We start from the raw sequence: 18710 nt of genomic DNA on the forward strand, positions 1-18710 counted from the left end.
GATGGTTGAGGGATGGTGCTAACTGCTATCAGGTTGATCTTGGGAAAGGTAAACTCACTTTGGCTGTTACTTGGGCTCGAAGCCGTGGATGCACAAAGTTGGGGACAATCCTTACTCTAGTGATCCTTTGCTTTAGGGCAATGACGGCAAGGAGGGGGCCCTTTTGTCAAGGGGAATTTGCTTTGGTAGTGTCCATATTCCCTGCATCTGTAGCACAAAATGGGCTGATTCAATGGGCGAGTCGAAGGGCGAGGTGGTCCTTGCGCCTGGTGCATGGAGTTAGAGATGGAGGCGTAGAAGCTTTCAGGGGACGAGGGATCATGGGCATGATAAAAGCTCTGAGAGGGAAACGTACTTTGCGTACCTTGCATAGGAGGGGATGTCAACAAAGGTGGCATGTGGTTTGGATGGCCATAGGGGGAACCATGCTGGATGCACGTTCTGGCCCTTGTTGAAGAGTAGGACCAAGACTTTGTTGTATTTTTTGCAATCCTTTGAGGTAGTAGCAATCCTTGTCCCCATGTCCAGACTTTTCATAGAAGTGGCAATAAGAGTGAAGGGGGAAGTCTTGTGGACAGTGTCCGAGAGAGAGGCATGAGATGCATCATACCATAGCCTTAGTCTCTTGCTGAGACCCAATCTCTTCTAGCTCTCTTTTGATCTATTCCAAATCCTTGTGATGTGGAGGCTTCTCTTGTCTAAGAGAGAAGGATCTCTCCTCATGAAGAGCTGCTGTAACTTAAGGGGTTCTAGTTCCCTGCGTAAAGAAGTCAAAGAATCAAAAGTACTTTCCAAAAAGACTGAGGTGGTCTCTACTTGAGGGGGGTTGGTAAACAGTTTCCTAGCCCCTTCTATCCAAGTAGCAACCACGACAAACTCCTCCAAGGTGGTGTCAGTTCAGAGACTCTCTCCGAGTTTTTGCTAAGAGGTTTTGGGAAGAGCCTTCTCCACCCACTTCTTAACCATAAATTCACATGGTTGCTGAAGAAGCTTAGTGACCAGAGACTTGGTTCATGTCATGAGTTCTGCAAAAGTCTCATTTGGTTGAAGCATCAAGTTGGCCAATTCATCCAGAACCTTTTCTCGGAAGTCCCCTAGCCTAAAAGCTTCACAGAACTATCGTCGTAATGTGGCCCAAGATGTAAAGTTGTTCTCTACAAACTGACTATACCATTTGTTAGCTAAGCCATCCAGGTTAGAGGGGAAGTGTACTAAGTAGGCATCTTCTCGGTTGAGGCCACAACCTCTGCAGAGAGAAACAAACCCCCGGGCATGGTCGTCAGCATCCTTTGTGGAGAGACCCTTGAAAGTCGAAAACTTAATATTCACCTTAGCTAGAATGCTTGTGAGCTCCTCCATGGCTGTCTGTGCAGGAGCTTGCACTAGAGATTTTTGTAACAGAGGGAATGAGAAGTTTATTGATGGAGGTGACTGGCGAGGTGTAGAACTGGTTGAGGGGGAAGGTAGGGGTATTGGGACTGGTGGACTTCTATTTGGCACGAAGGGTTGACTCTTCCTGTGGTAGTACTTCAGAGGACTTAGTAGTGGGCTTTGTCGCTCCTTTGACTGCCTTGTATGTGTCATGCAGTAACCAAAAGCCCACCCAAGATTTGGACACAAAGACCTTTAACTTACTGCACATTGGTTCAGACTCCACTAGACTCCATTAAACCAGGGGCGAGTGATGAGACTTCCTGGCTAGACCTTGGACGAGAGAGAACTAGACCCAGCGTAGAGACTACTAGACCAAATTGAGAGAGGATTAAACCCATCCTAGAGACTCCTAGACCAAGACAAGAGACTAGACAAGCAGGTATAGATGAGCAGGTTGAAAACTAAGCAGGTCAAGGAAAAACTAGACGGGACCAAGCTGAGGTAGGTCCAAACCTGTACAAACAAACCGAGTGATACACAGAGTTGAAACCAGGTAGCTTCTCGACTCGACATTCAACAGTGAGACTTCAATTGAGGTCCCACCGGGCATGCCAAAAATGAGAGCAATTGTAGCGAGGAAAAGATGTCGTGCTCTCCAGAGTGGGTGCTCCTCAATGCAGTATGCATGAAACCTCACTCCAAAAGAAGAAAAATCACACAGGAACATGACTCAAACACATAAGTGGATTATGACTCAAGACCCAATACGACTCAAAACACAATTGCAGACTCAACACAAAGGAACTCGACAAGCTCCAAGAACCATACAACTCTAGTTGGTAGCACACACAACTCGAAGATCATGACTCAAGGTTCAATGGGGGTGTCAAGGCTACAATGTGCCTACAGAGTGCTAGTGGCGTGCATAACTCCAGACTCTGGACTCGACGCTAAACCATACAAGTGGATAATGCTAATCCCCCGACTAGAACCAACCACACATATGTATCTCCTAAAGGACCACCAACAGCTAGCAGATGTCCCAGTCAAGCTAAGCCTATCTCCAAATTGAGGTGGTGGTGATCTGGCTACGATGTCCACTGGACCACCATCCGTATCACTTTCCACGTGTCAATGCCCAGGCGAGAGTGCGTCCAGTGTGAACTCTAGCCCAACTGCAACTAATTGCTTGTCATGTGTCAGTGACGCTATAGCCATGCTACAATATTCTAAAATTAAAAACTCCTTTTCCTGTTAGATTATCCTCAGTATTTGCTCCAATAGATGTAAAAGCCAAAATAATAATATAAGCACGAATATTCTTTCAAAAATTTATGCTTTTTGAATCACATGACTCAAGGAGCTCTTTGAGTTCTTGAGGAGGTTCTGAGAGATTTTCCAAAACTTTTTTACCATTACTCAAGCAATGTTTACCCTTTTTACGTTTAAATTTGAAAAACATTTTGGTTCATCTTTCCAAAGAATGGTAGGGAAAAGCTAACACTTGAAGTTTAATATTCTCTAAGTATGTTGAGCTACATTATGTTGTTGAATATGCAATAGAGAAGAATGATCAACATTGGTAACATTTGCTATAATATGATCGATGGAGAGGCATATTTCTTCTTTTGATCTCCCATTCTCTTTTTTTGTTTCATGCTTATCGTTGGAGAGTTTGACTTCATATCTTCTTTGTTTGTACCATTTTATAATGTGACATTTAATCCATATGCTCTTTATTATCTAAGTAGAATATGAATTATTGCTATTAATTTATTATTAATATATGATATACCAATATGTTATATATTTGGTGACGATAACATATGATCTTTTGATTTTTATTAATTTTTTTCAAAGTTGTCGCGTTTGTTTAGTTGCTTTTGCGACTTCTTGTTGTTTCTTTATTTGTGTCCTCTCTCTCGCTATTTTTTGGCGTATTTTTTGTGAGTAATTTAAAAGCATATAAAGATGTTCCAAATATTTTGTTCTCAAAGTAACTGTATTTAAAATAGAATACAAAATATTATTATTCATGTGTATATGTATAAATTTCTCTAGTTTTATAAATGGTTTTAATAAAGTTGTTGAAATTTGTACAGTTAAGATATTATTTGTATCTTTTTTTTTGCTATATTGAGTGATTTATTTTGATTTATTTCAAATCCATCAAGGTTCAATCGTTGTGTTCTTTTGAAAATTCTTCTCTCTTTGTATTTGTTGACAATATTTTCTTGAAATTTTAAGAATACTTTGAAGTTATTTTGTATTTTTTCTTTCCATCTGTATTTATAGTAACAAAATGCTATCATTTTAAAATTGAAATATCATTACACAAATATACTTTCACAAACATATAAATATACATGTATGTAGATACCTAAGGTATATACATACAAAATTTAATATGTATATACATAGATACATACTTCATAGTCATGAAACTATTATCAAGGCTTATATACCTTCATTTTAATCAATTACTATGAGCATATATGTGATTTTAATTTTTCCTTTTCATCCTATCAAAAGATATATTAGATACTGGTTGGTGACAATTTAATGTAAAAAAGATATATATATATATATATATATATATATATATATATATATATATATATATATATATTACATTATTGGTTTTAAAAAGAACTTTGAATTTTTTTTGGGATTGATAATTCTATGCAGAGATTGAAGAGAATTGATTATAGAGTATACATATTTTGTTGATAATTCTTTCTTTTGGGCTACTTTCACATTTTAACAATTTATGATGAATAATCTCACATATAATGAGAAATTTCAATAATGTTTCTCATAATTTTAGTTTGTAAATTTATATCTCCATCAAATAATATGGTTTTTTACTTCTTTCCATAATGAAATATTCTTTCAAGCAGAAAATATTCTTTTTGACCAATGAAGGAAACAAAATATGTTTGATTCTTCGCTAACAATTTTTGTTGTATTCAAAATTCAAGACTCATTTTATGAAACTCATTTGTGTGTTTGATTATCTTAGTTGACATCTACAAATTAAATAAAGAAATGATTAATTAAAAGATTTTAATTTTATGAGCAACTTAGTTTGGTTTATTTTGTGATAAAATACCTTGAAGGTCTCTGCTTATGCCTTTTACATATTTGAGAATCTACTCGACAATATGTATGCTCTACCTAAAACCATTAAACAAAGATTGATACAATTTGTCCTTTTATTACGTTAATTTAAATAAATAAACATATATGAAGAGAGAGAGAGAGAGAGAGAGAGAGAGAGAGAGAGAGAGCAAGCAATGAATGATCTTATGTTTAGTTTAAAACAATACTTTTATTCTTCATGTTGCTAGTTTTTGGTGGCATCATCCTAAGGCATATAGCATTTAACTTGTTTAAGTTTGATTTAAAATTGATGATTTTCCTATCTAAATTATCCATTCGTGTCTTCATCTTTTTGAGATTGCTCATTATCTCATTGTTGAGATCCGCAATGATGCTATCATAAGGATTTTGGGACGTGTCCATATGATCTTTTATACTTTTAACATTGTATTTAATCTTCTTTGTCTCCCTTAGAATCTTCAGAATTACTTTCAACTTTAGCTCACATTGGTACTACTCCATGGATTGGTACTATATATATGGAGTGAACTAAATGGCAATCTCAAAAATATGAAGGCACAAATGGATAATTTAGATAGGAAAATCATCAATTTAAATCAAACTTAAACAAGTCAAATGTAATATGCCTTAGGATGACGCCACCAAAAACTAGCAACATGAAGAATAAAACTATTGTTTTAAACTAAACATAAGATCATTCATTGTTTGCTCTCTTCAAGACGCAAGCATAGGCAATTACTGCCAAAGAGATGGTGTGTCGTGCCACGTGCCACATGCCTTCAAGATGCAAGCATAGGTAATTGCTGCCAAAGAGATGCCCTCCTTCACATCCGCTGTCCTCGCTTTGTGTCAACTGATGCCATCTTGCTAGGCATATCTTGCAATCAATGCACTCTAAGAGACAAAGTACACCACATCTGGCATAAGCAGATACGTTGACCAAGGTAGTCTGGAGCACGACGTTTTCTTTCAACAACCCCTCGAGAGACACTCTCACTTCGCATTTGCTCAAAAAATCCCTTAGCTTCATGGGCTTGCCCCTTTTGGGCTTCTTGAAGTACACCACATTTTGTGCACATGTTGACCAAGGCATTCCAAACGACAACCTCTTTTCTTCAATAGCATATGACCAACAATGTCATTGTGAAATTTTTTGCCCATATCAGCTTTTTGTGTAACAAACTTGCACAGTCCATGTCAAGATTCTACTGCGACACAGCAGAGATTCACTTCAAAACAGTTCACAGTTCACAATTGATTCGACACGGCCCAACAGAGTTCCGTGCCTAGGGATATTTGCCCCAAAGATTGGCGCCCCTTTCGGTATTTCTTTTTGTATTAATCTGCAACTCAAAGTACAAGGAGTGGGAGGGGTCTCACTCTCAAACTCTACGTCTAGATGCTCTAAGAAGTGGGAGCCCTGCCCATCTATTTATTGATTACAAGGGATGCCAAAAGCAAGCCCCAAAAGCTTCCCTTTTAAAAGCATTAAAATAAAGCAATTTATCCCAAGGCTTCTCCAAAAGCTAGCATAGAAATCACGCCATGCAAAACAACAAAAAAAAAAGCTTCCGTACAGCCTGCCGTACGCAACTGCCATGTCAGGTTGATTTCCCAGAATTCTCACCACCATTACGGGTCCGTACACTGCTGCCACGTCAGCGTGTTTTCCGAGACTGCCTGCCACAGAGTGTGTTTGTGTTTTTGCTGCCCAAATGGCCACGCCCCGTCACCGGTTTGTGACATTCCCCCCTCTTGAAAGCATTGTAATCGCCCTCGATTACGCCTGCAAAACAGACAGAGACAATAAACTGTCTTAGCAAACATTCAGACACTGACTGTTCGTACCGACGCACTAGGAACAATACATCTAGCACATGTACCAATCGACAGTCACATCACAGGACATCACTTGACATCACAGGACATCACATGACAAATTACATTCAAAAATTCATTCGGATCTCAGACCATGATTAATCAGCAACGTATTTAGCAATCGCATCTAGATCCACTCAGGACTTCATAGATGCCCGATTAACTAATCCTTATTGCAATCACGTCTATCGAGATCTTTCAGACCGAAATGCTAGAGTCATTTTGTCTATCAATTCCTGCACTTAGACAAGTCAAGAACAAATCAGTATCATATTATCAAGAATTCTAGTTCATAAAGTCATACAGTAGAATACTGTCAGCTCACAATATCCATGAAACTCAAAAGAGACATCAGTGACTTTAGTATCAAAAATCGGGGCAATTTGTTGACAAGGAGTGCAGTGACTCCCCTCTTGTGCATACCCACTGCACCAAAATTCTGCCCAGCTGAGGTCGGGGTTCAATTTGGAATAGACTATGCTAAACCAAATGCTTCAAGGTAAAGGTTCACAATCTGAGGAGTATCTACCAGGTCCTCCTGCTCCATCCACTTCGCATCCAATGCGGGATAGTTCTTGAATTTAACCAAGAACTGCCTTATCATTTTACTTTTTACCTTTCTATCTTTATGTGCCAAAATCTCTTTTGGAACGAGTATCTCCTCGTTTTCCTCCACTTCGGGTTGCTCATTTGGCTCCCCATCATCGGGCACATCACCTTTAAAAGGCTTCAGGAGACTCACATGAAAAGCATTGTGAATCCTCCAAGTATCAGGTAGCTTCAATCGAAAGGAGACATCATTTATCTTTTCGAAAAATCTGGAAAGGTCCATAGTATCTCATGCTAAGCTTTGGAAAAAGCCGCTCTTTTCCCTTTTTCTTTCTAAGGCGTTCCTTCTCAAAACCTAAGAGCACCCAATTGTTCTCCTTTAATTTTAAATTGCGACGATGTCGATCTGTTGCCTTTTTGTGTCTTTGTTGAGATTTTTGCAAGGCCTCCCGGACCTTGGCAAAAGCCGTATCCAAGTCCCGTGTATACTCGTCGGCTTAAAAATTCTTATCTTTCGTGCTTAGGATGGGTAGAACCTTCGTAGCACCTTCAATAATCTCAAATGACGCCTTCCCCATCGAAGAGTGAATCGTGTTATTGTAGACAAATTCCACCAAAGGCAAATACTTTTCCCATTGAGTCTTTTGATCCGAGATGTAAGACTTCAATAAATCCAGTACGATTGAATTTGCAATTTCCAATTGCCCATCTGTTTGCGGGTGGAAAGATGACGAGAACTGCAACTGCGTGCCAATGCTCTCCCAGACAGCCTTCCAAAACAAACTCGTGAATGTGGGGTCTCTGTTGGAGACAATTGTCTTAGGCATGCCATGTAATCTGAAGATCTGGGTCACAAACAGTCTCACTAAGTGATCCGGCTTGACTATTTTCTTTACTGGAATGAAATGAGCTTGCTTGCTAAATCTGTCAATAACAGTCCAGATACCATCGTGTCCACTCTGTGTTCTTGGGAGATAAAAAATGAAATCCATTGCAATATTTTCCCAGGGGCGGGTAGGTATCGGTAATGGCTGTAACAACCCCTGTGCTTTAGGCCTGTCAAACTTGACCTTCTGGCATACCAAGCAAATGCGTACAAAATCGTCCACGTCCTTCTTGAGTCTCGGCCAAAAGAAGTATCTCTCCGCACCTTTCAAGATGGTAGCAATGCTGCGATGACCCGTAAAAGGTGGACAATGGCATTTGGTTAGAACCTTTTCCCTTAACGGCTGTGTAACGCACAACATGGTTTTCTTCATCAAGTAGCCATCCCGAATGGAATATCCCGGTACTACCTCCCCATTCTATATATGAGTGAAATATCTGCAAAATCTATATCTGTGACATACTGATCGACCATATCCTCGAAGCTCCTATGATGTATCGCGGAAATAGCCAGAACCAATGGCTTCCGGGACAAAGCATCCACCACCAAGTTCTTCTGTCCCTACACATGGACAATCTGGACGTGAAACTGTGACAAGATGTTCGCCCACCGCATCTGCTTTTTCGATAGCTTCTTCTGTGACAAGAAGTAGCGTAAACTTTGGTGATCTGTGAAGATAGTAAAATCGGCTCCGAGTAGGTACTGTCGCTACTGAGTAAAAGCATGGATAACTGCCAAAAGCTCTTTCTCATAAATCTGTGTTGTCAATTCCGGCCTTGAGAACAATCGACTCTCATAGGCAATGACATGGCCTTCTTGCATAAAGACATCACCCAAACTACGACCACAAGCATCGCAATATACTTCGAATGACTTCTGCAAATCCGACAAAGTCAAAACTGGTCCTGTAGTCAATTTCTCTTTCAATGTCTGAAAGGCAGTCACCTCTGTGGATCTCCACGAGAAAGGGACTCCTTTCTGTGTCAAAATATGCAAAGGAAAAGCAACCTCTGTAAACTTTCTAATGAACCGCCGGTAGTAAGAACATAAGCCCAGGAAGCTTCTAACCTCATGGACATTCTTCAAATCGGGTCAATCATGAATAGTCTCTATCTTGGCCGGGTCCATCTGCACTCCTGCTGCTTAGACGATGTGTCCCAAAAAGTGTATCTCGAGTAGGAAAAATTTACTTTTCTTTGCATTAATCACCAACTTGTGATCTCGTAATGCCTGAAAGACCTGTATCAGATGTTCTCTATGTTCTGCCTCATGCTTGGAGAAGACAAATGTCATCAAAGAAAGTGCCCACAAAAGATCTGTACTCTCTGAAAATCTTGTCCATCATTCGGTTAAAGGTCGCTGGAGCATTGGTAAGCCCAAAGGGCATCACCAAAAACTCGAATAATCAAAAAGGTTGTCCGAAAAGCTGTTTTGTAGACATCTCTCCGTGTGATTCGGATTTGATGATATCCGCTCCTCAAATCGATCCTACTGAAACAAGAGGATCCCTGTAGTCGGTCTAGCATATCATCGATCCTAGGAATCGGAAATCTGTTCTTGATGGTGATTTTGTTGAGAGCTCTATAGTCAATGCACATTCTCCAAGATCCGTCTTTCTTCAAAACCAAGAACACCGGAGAGCAGTAAGGTGAAGTACTCGGCTCGATAAGACCCTTTGCCAAGAGGTCTTTCACTTGGTTCATAATCTCTTCATTTTGGGCTTGGCTCACACGGTAAGGTGGCCGGTTCGGTAGTGTGTTTCCAGGTATCAGATCAATGGTATGATCCTCAGGACGAGCTGGTGGCAACTCGCTTGACAGGCCCTCAGAAAAGCAATCGGCATGAGTGTGGAGAAAATCTTGGCATTCTTTTTCTAGATCAGCCATATTTGTCCTATGATCATCATTCAACTCTTTCAAAAAGCTCAGTAAACAAACAGACTGAATTTTATTAATTTTGAAACAGCCAAAGCCGATACAATAGGGACAGACTCGCCCTTAAGTTTCACATCAAGTACAATGGTTCAGCCCTTTTCTATAGTCAAAGTCGCCTCGCTCGATAGTCGACCACAGGATTGTTCTTATGGTACCAGGGCATTCCCAAGAGGACATCACAATCTTCCAAGGGCATTATGTAGAAGTCCTCGTGCCCCAATACCCCTAACAATGCAACCGAAGTTTGCCAATGACAGGTGTAATGGCTACGTCCCTGCCAGGTGCCGCTAGAACTGCCTCTGCTATAGTGGTCCCATCCGATCATGTGTAATCTCGAGCCGCGCCGCCAATTCAAGTGAAATGAAGTTGGCCTTGGCTCCTCCATCAAAGAAAATCAGGGCTTCTTGATCTTTCACTTTGCCCCAAGCTCGGCAAAGTTCTATACTCTCATCAATCGTGCTTGGGTCAGTACCCATGCAGTCTGGAACGAGTCCTGCTTTCATCTTGCCTTTCCGTCCACGTTTCTCAGCTGCTTTTGAACTCTCTGGCCTTTCTTCATCTAGTTCTTTCTGTTCCTTTTTAGGGCACGCGGAGATGTGTCCTTGTTCCCCGCATCCAAAACACTTCCCTCTTTGATGTAGTTGGCTCTTTCCCGAGGAGTGAGCCGGGGTCGTGCATCCTTATCTTTCTGATCTAGGGGGCTCTTCTTCTTTCTACTTTCATTTTTAGAAGTCTGCTCGGTTTTTTGCATCATGACCTCATCTGTGGGGTAAGTCAAACTGCCTGAGTGTATGGCAAAGCCCCGTTTCGCATGACTCTTCAGTTCTTGAATAGAATTTGACTTTTGCTCTAAGCAGTGATCTCATATCTCCCTAGGAAGTCCCAAGGTAAACCGCTCAATCTGTTCTTTAAATGAGATCTTCTTAAATGAAGAAGCGGGTAGAAAAGAGCTCCAAGATCTCTCGCAATATGCATCCAATGTATCTTTCTTGGTCATTCGGAGATGGTTTCAAGCAGTTCGTATGTCGCGTTCGTACTCCCGAGTCAACTAAGAAGAGATAAAAAACTTTTTAAATTTCAGCCATTTAACTGGCGCTTTCTTGTTCAATAGAAGAGTGGACCACCATGTTTGAGCATTTCCCTTGAAGTAAGAGGTAGCCCTCCGAATCTTGGAGTGCTTTGAGTAATGTCCTCCAGAGAAAGCTATATCAAACTGCTGTATGAAGGCCAAAGCCCTCGAAGCATCTCGGAATCTAGAAAAGTGTAAAATTTAATTGACTGTCCACTTTCTTTAAATTCTCGAACTTTCTTGCTTTTATCCTCCAGAAAGTCATATTGGCTGACTTTATAAAAATTCTTCTTCTTTGCATGAAATTTGTGATCATCGAAGTCCGAACTATCTGAAGACGAGTCCTCTGTAGAACTGTCACAAACTGGGCAAAACTTAGGCTTCTTTGCCTTTTTCTTGCCCTTTCCAAAGCTTTGCTTTTTCCCTTTTCTGTCTTCTTCGCTCGAGTCAGAAGAGCTAGAAGAAGAAGAAGAAGAAGAAGAAGAAGAACTGGATACTCCTTCAAATTTGACATGCTTCTTCTGTTTTCTTGCTGAGGCAAAAGCAGATTGACAACCCAAATAACCCGGGAAGTCAGTTCCTTTCTTTTGCTTTTTGTCGTGCTTTTTGGCTTTGTTGGTTGCGTCAATGGTTGCGTCAAAAAGCTGGGTAATCCGTGTATCAACCACCTCTTCTAATTCTTGCTCTATAAACATCCTCGGAGTAGAAGGTTTCTTGAGTGCCGGTTTGAGGGGTGGTTCTGTGGTCTTCAACCACTAAGAGTGTACTTCGTCGAAGGATGTCTGCGTCAAAAATTTTGCAAATTTGGGATCCTTCACAAGATTGATCATCATCTTTGTCGCATCGTCAAACAATCGTCGACGCTCCATCTCTACAATCTCCGCCTGAGTAGGCCTAGGCGGGCCGTACTCCTCGTGAGAATCTTCGTCATAATCTCTTCTCGCATCCCCAGATGCAAAGGAAGTCGACTGATCTCTGTTTGAATCCATAAGTGTCGCGAGAAGAAGGATCGGATTTCCCGGTAGAAGAGAAATCGGCCGCCCTCTGATACCACTGTAGAAAACTGGACACTCCAAGTCAAGATTCTACCGCGACACAGCAGAGATTCACTTCAAAACAGTTCATAGTTCACAATTGATTCGGCACGGCCCGGCGGAGTTGCCCAGAGATATTGGCCCCAAAGACTGGCGCCCCTTTCGGTATTTCTTTTTTGTATTAATCTGCAACTCAAAGTACAAAGAGTGGGAGGGGTCTCACTCTCAGACTCTGCATCAGATGCTCTGAGAAGTGGGAGCCCTGCCCATCTATTTATTGATTACGAGGGATGCCAAAAGCAGAGCCCCAAAAGCTTCCCTTTTGAAAGCATTAAAATAAAGCAATTTATCCCAAGGCTTCTCCAAAAGCTAGCGTAGAAATCAGCCCACACAAAAAAAAGGCTTGCGTACAGCCTGCCATACGCAACTGCCATGTCAGCCTGATTTCTCGTAATTCCCGCCGCAAATTATGGGTCCGTACACTGCTGCCACATCAGCATGTTTTCCGAACTGCTTGCCAGAGAGAGTGCGTGTGTGTTTCTGCTACCCAAATGGCCACGCCATGTCACCGGTTTGTGACATTTTGTGTAGTGCCAAATGCCTTGAAGATGCAAGCGTAGGTGATTGCATCTGAAGACACCCCCTCGCTCTGCATTCACTTAAAATGGCTGAGGTCTCCCTGGCCCTGCCTCTGTTGGGCATTTCCACAATCAATGCACTTCAAGAGTCGAAGAACAAATCGATGAACATATCGACGAAGGCATTGCCAAGCATGACCTCTTTTTTCAACAGCCCATGACTAACAATATCACCATTGTGAATTCTTTTGCCTATATGAGCATCTTGCGAAACACAGATGATCACATCTGGAGAGACACCTTCACTTCACATCTACAAAAACAGCTCGGCACCTACTGGCACTGCCCCTATTGGGCAAATACTACGATCAGTGCATCTGCTGATCATGACATGGGATTGAACTCGAGCAGTGTAGCTGCATCATTGACTTAAAACCAAGGTACAACTCCAAATTTTGGTAGATCAGGATTTTCTTAGAAGACCTATGGATCACTTGGAGCAGCTTGGGATTTAAATCAGGTTGATGGAGTAGGAGAGCCAGACAAAGCCAGATTTTGATTTGAATTGTGGACTGGTGTTGCAAGACAGTGATGATGTTGTACTGTCAAGTAAGCATCATGGGAATCGGGCTGCATTTATTTCTAACCTCAAACTCAGGTGCAGAAAATAGGGTGCCTTCTCACCCTCTTCATTTTACTACACCCATGATGCTTGCATTTGCCATGACAAATTTTGAGTTCTCTTACCCTCTGGGAGCTGGTGCTCCTTGGTCAAACTCAAAATTTATTCCCAGATCAGCGTTTTGCCTAGTGCCACATGCCTTCAAGATGCAATTGAAGGTGATTGTGTCTGGAGAATTGCCCTCGCTTTGCAAAGCACAGAGCTTGCTGGCCCTGCCCTTGCCCTTTTGGGCAAACCCCACAATCAGTTTGCATTCCAAGAGACGACCTCTTTATCAAAAGCTCCTGACTAACATGTTCTGCACAGGAAGCTCTTGAAGCACCTTTTGTGCATTCTGACATGGACCACACTTGGCATACAAATGGGGCGGGCATGAAGCAAAGAAATGGTGCGGCCATGAAGGACACTGTGCACAGAGAGAGAGAGAGAGAGAGAGAGAGAGAGAGAGAGAGAGAGAGAGAGAGAGAGAGAGAGATGAAATGAAATGTTATATTAACGCCTTCAAAAGGCTAAAATGGCCTATGAGACCAAACTGTTACAAAATTGTGAATCCGATACCATGTCTGGGTACAAAAATACTAGAACAAAAATACTACTACTACTAGAATCCATCCTCATCAGCACACTGGATGTCGAGAGAGAGAGAAATGAAATGAAATGTTATATTAACGTCTTCAAAAGGCCAAAATCACCTATGAGACCAAACTGTTACAAAATTGTGAATTTGATACCATGTCTGGGTACAAAAAGACTAGAACAAAATAACTACTACTACTAGAATCCATCCTCATCTGCACTCTGGATGTCGAGAGTATGGCTCGAATCCTCTGTTGTAGTCTCCGTCGATGCTGTGTAGTCCCTCTCCTCAATCGTGGCCGTCTAGATCTCTGTAGCTCCAATGCTCGGTCGATGAGAGTGCCGGTAGTGGTCGTATGAGTGTGGGCCGAGCTCTACAGTGATGGCTGCTCCTCTGGCTATCCCATATCTAGTGAAAAGAAATCTGTAATCTGTCTCTGGGATTGTCACTCTCTAGCTCTCCCAGTAAAGTGTCTCTATATCTGTGTAACCCAAGTAGATATAGCCCAAGACATCTCTGCTCCTCATAACTCATGACCCTAAAGAAAGGACCGAAACCCTCTCTAAATAAGCAGTGGAAACGGCCCCGAATCTCATAGTACACTGTGCAGTGACATATGTAATGTAGCTTTGTCTCTGGCTCTAGCTGGCATAAGCGGCATATCCTGTTGTGTGCCGGTATCCCTCTGAACCTACCAATCTCAATCTCCAGTTGATGTGAGGGTGCGCGTATCTGACCAATGGCACACCGGAAACCATGAGACATATGTGTATCCATGTAGCTGGGTCGAATCACAAACCCATCTCCTGTGAGGTGGAGAAGATACTCTCTATAGAAAGCCATCTTCGTGCCCAACTCTTCTGGTGTCCTCCTGGCATCCAACTGGATCAGGTCCTGACAAATAAGTCTAGTAATCTCCACCCGTGTAAGAGACATCGAGGGTGTCTGAAGAGAGTACTGGAAAGGGGGAAGCTTGTCCATGGTGAAGCCATTCATCTGAAACCATGATGTCATCTGTGCATACCAGCATGAAGTGTCCCCCTAAAGGGCTAACTGTCTGGAAGACTCAAGGGCCAGTCTAGCATATCTGTCTCTAGTAGTATCCTACAAGCTGTGCACAAAGGAGACTGATCTGGTAAGCGCCTCAATCTCCATAGGAGGGCCAGCTAGCTCTGCTCGAATGATAGCGTGGGGTATGGAGGCCTTGGCTCTGATGAGTCGAGAGATCATAGATACCAAGGGCCTCTCCATATGTCTCCAACCATCCTGGCCTACAGAAGGTCCCCATATCTGCAGCGCATACAACATAGCTGAGGCTACTAAAGTATTAAAGAGCCATAACTTTGTCCGAGGTTCCTGGAACTGAACCTGCGAACACGTTCTCTCCAAGCCTCCCAAGGCCGCATAAGCTCTAATGAGTCTAGTCTCTGCTGCTCTCCCCAAAGAAAACCTCGGCCCAATGAAGACAACCCCAAGGTAAGTGTATGCAAGTTGCAAGCTGGTGGCGCTGGTGGGCACTGCAGAGGGTGACGACGATGGGAAGTCTCCAGCGCTGTGTTGGTTATCTAATGTTTGAAGTCGCGGTGGTTGACATCGCCATCGCAAATTTTTTCTTTTTAAAATGATGTTATGGTTTTACCTACGACACCCACGTGTCACTTTCTGAAGAACCCTCTCTCCATTATATAAGTTAGAAGCCTATCCTAAGCTTATTAGAGTGAGCACAAAGCACAGAGCGTTAGCGGAAAGCAACGCACGCAGCAAGGGGAGGGCATGGCAGAGAGAGAGAGAGAGAGAGAGAGAGAGAGAGAGAGAGATATGGAATGATATATTAACGTCTATAAAAGGCCAAAATGACCTATGAGACCAAACTGATTACAATGGAGTACCAAGTCTGGGTACAAACAAAGAAAACTACAAACTAGAAACTGAGATAGGAGTGCTACCGACTCCTATGGGTGGCTGGTAGATTGAACAATGGTATAATTCCACAAAGGTACAAAATGGGGATAAGTATCACCATGTTACAATATAGGAGTAGCATGAAGTCTATCCTGATCGACACTCTGGGTGTCGCGCTAGAATACCATGGATCCTCTACCGCAATCTCCGTCGGTGCTGCGTGGCTCCCCTCCTCAGTCGTGGTCGTCTCAATTTCCCCAACTCTATAGCTCGGTCAATGAGAGTACCACTAGTGTGTGTATGGGTGGGAACCGAGCTTTGTGGTGGTGATGGCCCCTTTGCCTCTGTGGTACTCGGACTGAAGAAATCTGAGATGCGTCTCTGGAACTGTCTCTCTCTATGCCCTCTCAATAGAGAGTATGGGTGGGAACCGAGCTTTGTGGTGGTGATGGCCCCTTTGCCTCTGTGGTACTCGGACTGAAGAAATCTGAGATGCGTCTCTGGAACTGTCTCTCTCTTTGCCTCTGTGGTACTCGGACTGCAGAAATCTGAGATGCGTCTCTGGAACTGTCTCTCTCTATGCCCTCTCAATAGAGAGTCTCTATGTCTCTGTATCTCAAGTAGAAATAATCCAAGACATCTCTGATCCTGATATCTCATGACTCTATCTAACGAGTCAAAACCATCTCTGAAAAAGCAGTGTGTAGTGTGGGTAGCAAAACAGCATGTGAACAGCAAGCAAAACCCTAAAACAACGAAGAAACAGAAATCAAACAGAGAAAAAAGTACAACTTCAAAACCCTAAAACAATAGGCGAAATCCTAAAACGCCAAACAAACTAAAATGTGTGTGTGTGAGAGAGAGAGAGAGAGAGAGAGAGAGAGAGAGAGAGAGAGAGAGAGCGATGAAATGAAATGATATATTAACGTCTTCAAAAGGCCAAAATGACCTATGAGACCAAGCCGTTACAACATAGTGAATCTAATACCATGTCCGGAATATAAAAAAACTGAAACAAAATACAATGTGTAGTACAATGAAAGAAGGGAGGAAGATATGGTGGAGATCCATCCTCATCTGCACTCTGGACGTCGAGAGAGTATGGCTGGAATCCTCTGCTGTAGTCTCCGTCGATGTTGTATAGCTCCTCTCCTCAATCGCGGGCATCTAGATCTCCCTAGCTCCAATGCTTGGTCTATGAGAATGCCAGTAGTGGTAGTATGAGTGCGGGCAAAGCTCTGCAATGGTGTCTGCTCCCCTGGCTGCTCCTCTGGGGGTCCAATATCTAGTGTAAAGAAATCTGTAATCTGTCTCTGGGGTCGTCTCTCTCCAGCTCTCCTCAGTAAAGTGTCTCTGTGCCTGTGTAACTCAAGCAGATACAATCCAAGACATCTCTGATCCTCATAGCTCATGACCCTAGATAGAGGCCCAAAACCCTCTCTGAATAGACAATGAAAACGGCCTCGTATCTCATAGTACATTGTGCAATGACATATGTAATATAACTCTATCTCTGGCTCTAAATGACATAAGAGGCATATTCTGCTATCTGTTGGTATCCCTCTAAATCTGCCAGTCTCAATCTCGAGCTGATGTGAGGATGTGCGTACCTGGCCAATGGCACAACGCAAGCCATGAGAAAGATGTGTGTCCATATAGCTAGGTCGAATCACAAACCCATCCCCTGTGAGGTGGAGAAGATGCTCTCTATAGAAAGCCATCTTGGTGCCCAACTCCTGTACCGGCTCTATCCATGTCCTCCTCGTGTCCAGCTGGGTCAGATCTTGACGAATGACTAGTAATCTCCACCCGTGTCAGACACATCAAGGGTGCCTGTAGAGAGTACTGAAAGGGAGGGAGCCTGTCCATGGTGAAGCCATGTGTCTGAAACCATGATGTCATCTGTGCATACTAGCATTATGTATCCCCCTGTAGAGCTAGCTGTCTGGAGGACTCTAGGGCCAGCCTGGCATATCTGTCTCTGGTAGTATCCCATAGGCTGTGTACAAAGGACACTGATCTGGTAAGCGCCTCAATCTCCATAGGGGTCAGCTAACTCCACTCGAATGATATCATGTGGTACGGACGCCTTGGCTCTAATCAGCCGAGAGATCATAGATACCAAGGGCCTCTTCATACGTCTCCAACCATCCTGGCCCACAGAAGGTCCCAAACCTGCACCCCATATAGCATAGTAGATGCAACCAAAGTATCAAAGAGCCATAGCTTTGTCCTAGGTTCCTGAAATTGAACCTGCGAACACATCCTCTCTAGTCCTCCCAAAGCCGTATACGTTGCATAAGCTCTAGTCAGTCTAGTCTCTCCTTCTCTTCTCAAAGAAAATCTCGGCCCAGTGAAGACTGCACCCAGGTAAGTGTACGCATCTGTATACTCCACAATCTCCTGACCATATGTGAAAGTAGGTGCTGATTTCCTGATCCACTGTGGTGTGGTGTTAAACACCATAACCTTGGTTTTACCAAGGTTTACACACAATCCACTATCCTCTGAAAAACTGCGTAGTGCATCCAAATGTCGCTGCATACCCTCTGGTGAGTTAGATATCAACACAATATCATCAGCATATAACAACAATGGGATCCACATCCCTGCCAGCTGGGCACCTCTGTCACCCTCTCTGTCAATGTAATCAAGACACCTCATCAACATACATACCAAATAGAGTAGGAGACAATGGGCAGCCCTGTTTCACCCCAATAGTAGAGTGAACTAAATCAGATACCCCTTCCGGAGTGCGTACATGTCCCATTACTGATCTGTACAAAGCCATAATCCCCCAGATCAACTCTATGGGCACCCCCATCTCCTGTAGTCTGCGCATCAATGGAGCTGCTTTAGAGGAAGAGAGGAAGTCGTTCCTGCAATCAGCCCATACACGTCCAAAAGCAATCAACGTCCAAGAGAGAGAGCTGCTTTAGAGGAAGAGAGGAAGTCGATCCTGCAATCAGCCCATACACGTCCAAAAGCAATCGATGTACATTGGTGATTGCACACATGGAGAGAAGCATACTTGCATGCGGAGTTCATTGTAATAGAATAGTATGAAACCAATAACGCACGATATTCTGGTGTTGAGAGAGAGAGAGAGAGAGAGAGAGAGAGA

The 18710-nt window shown here is 42.8% G+C and overlaps 1 protein-coding gene across 6 annotated transcripts in view; it reads right to left on the bottom strand.

Annotated features, from left to right (window-relative positions):
- Nucleotides 1–5826: 5826 nt before the first annotated feature.
- LOC147442031 (uncharacterized) overlaps nucleotides 5827–18710 on the bottom strand; it is a 196605-nt gene continuing 183721 nt past the window's right edge. For 4 of the 6 annotated variants that reach the window (XM_086528363.1, XM_086528362.1, XM_086528365.1 and 1 more), the window contains one exon: nucleotides 5828–6283. In XM_086528363.1, the coding sequence (XP_086384489.1) occupies nucleotides 6130–6283 (154 nt within the window). In that variant the 3' untranslated portion in view covers nucleotides 5828–6129. Of the gene's footprint in view, nucleotides 6284–16489; nucleotides 18546–18710 lie in introns of those variants that run through there. The other 2 variants (XM_086528367.1, XM_086528366.1) reach the window with 2 other exon arrangements.

Source organism: Adiantum capillus-veneris, chromosome 14 (genome assembly GCF_014529385.1).
Source record: "Adiantum capillus-veneris isolate H3 chromosome 14, ASM1452938v2, whole genome shotgun sequence".
NCBI classification, from domain to species: domain Eukaryota; kingdom Viridiplantae; phylum Streptophyta; class Polypodiopsida; order Polypodiales; family Pteridaceae; genus Adiantum; species Adiantum capillus-veneris.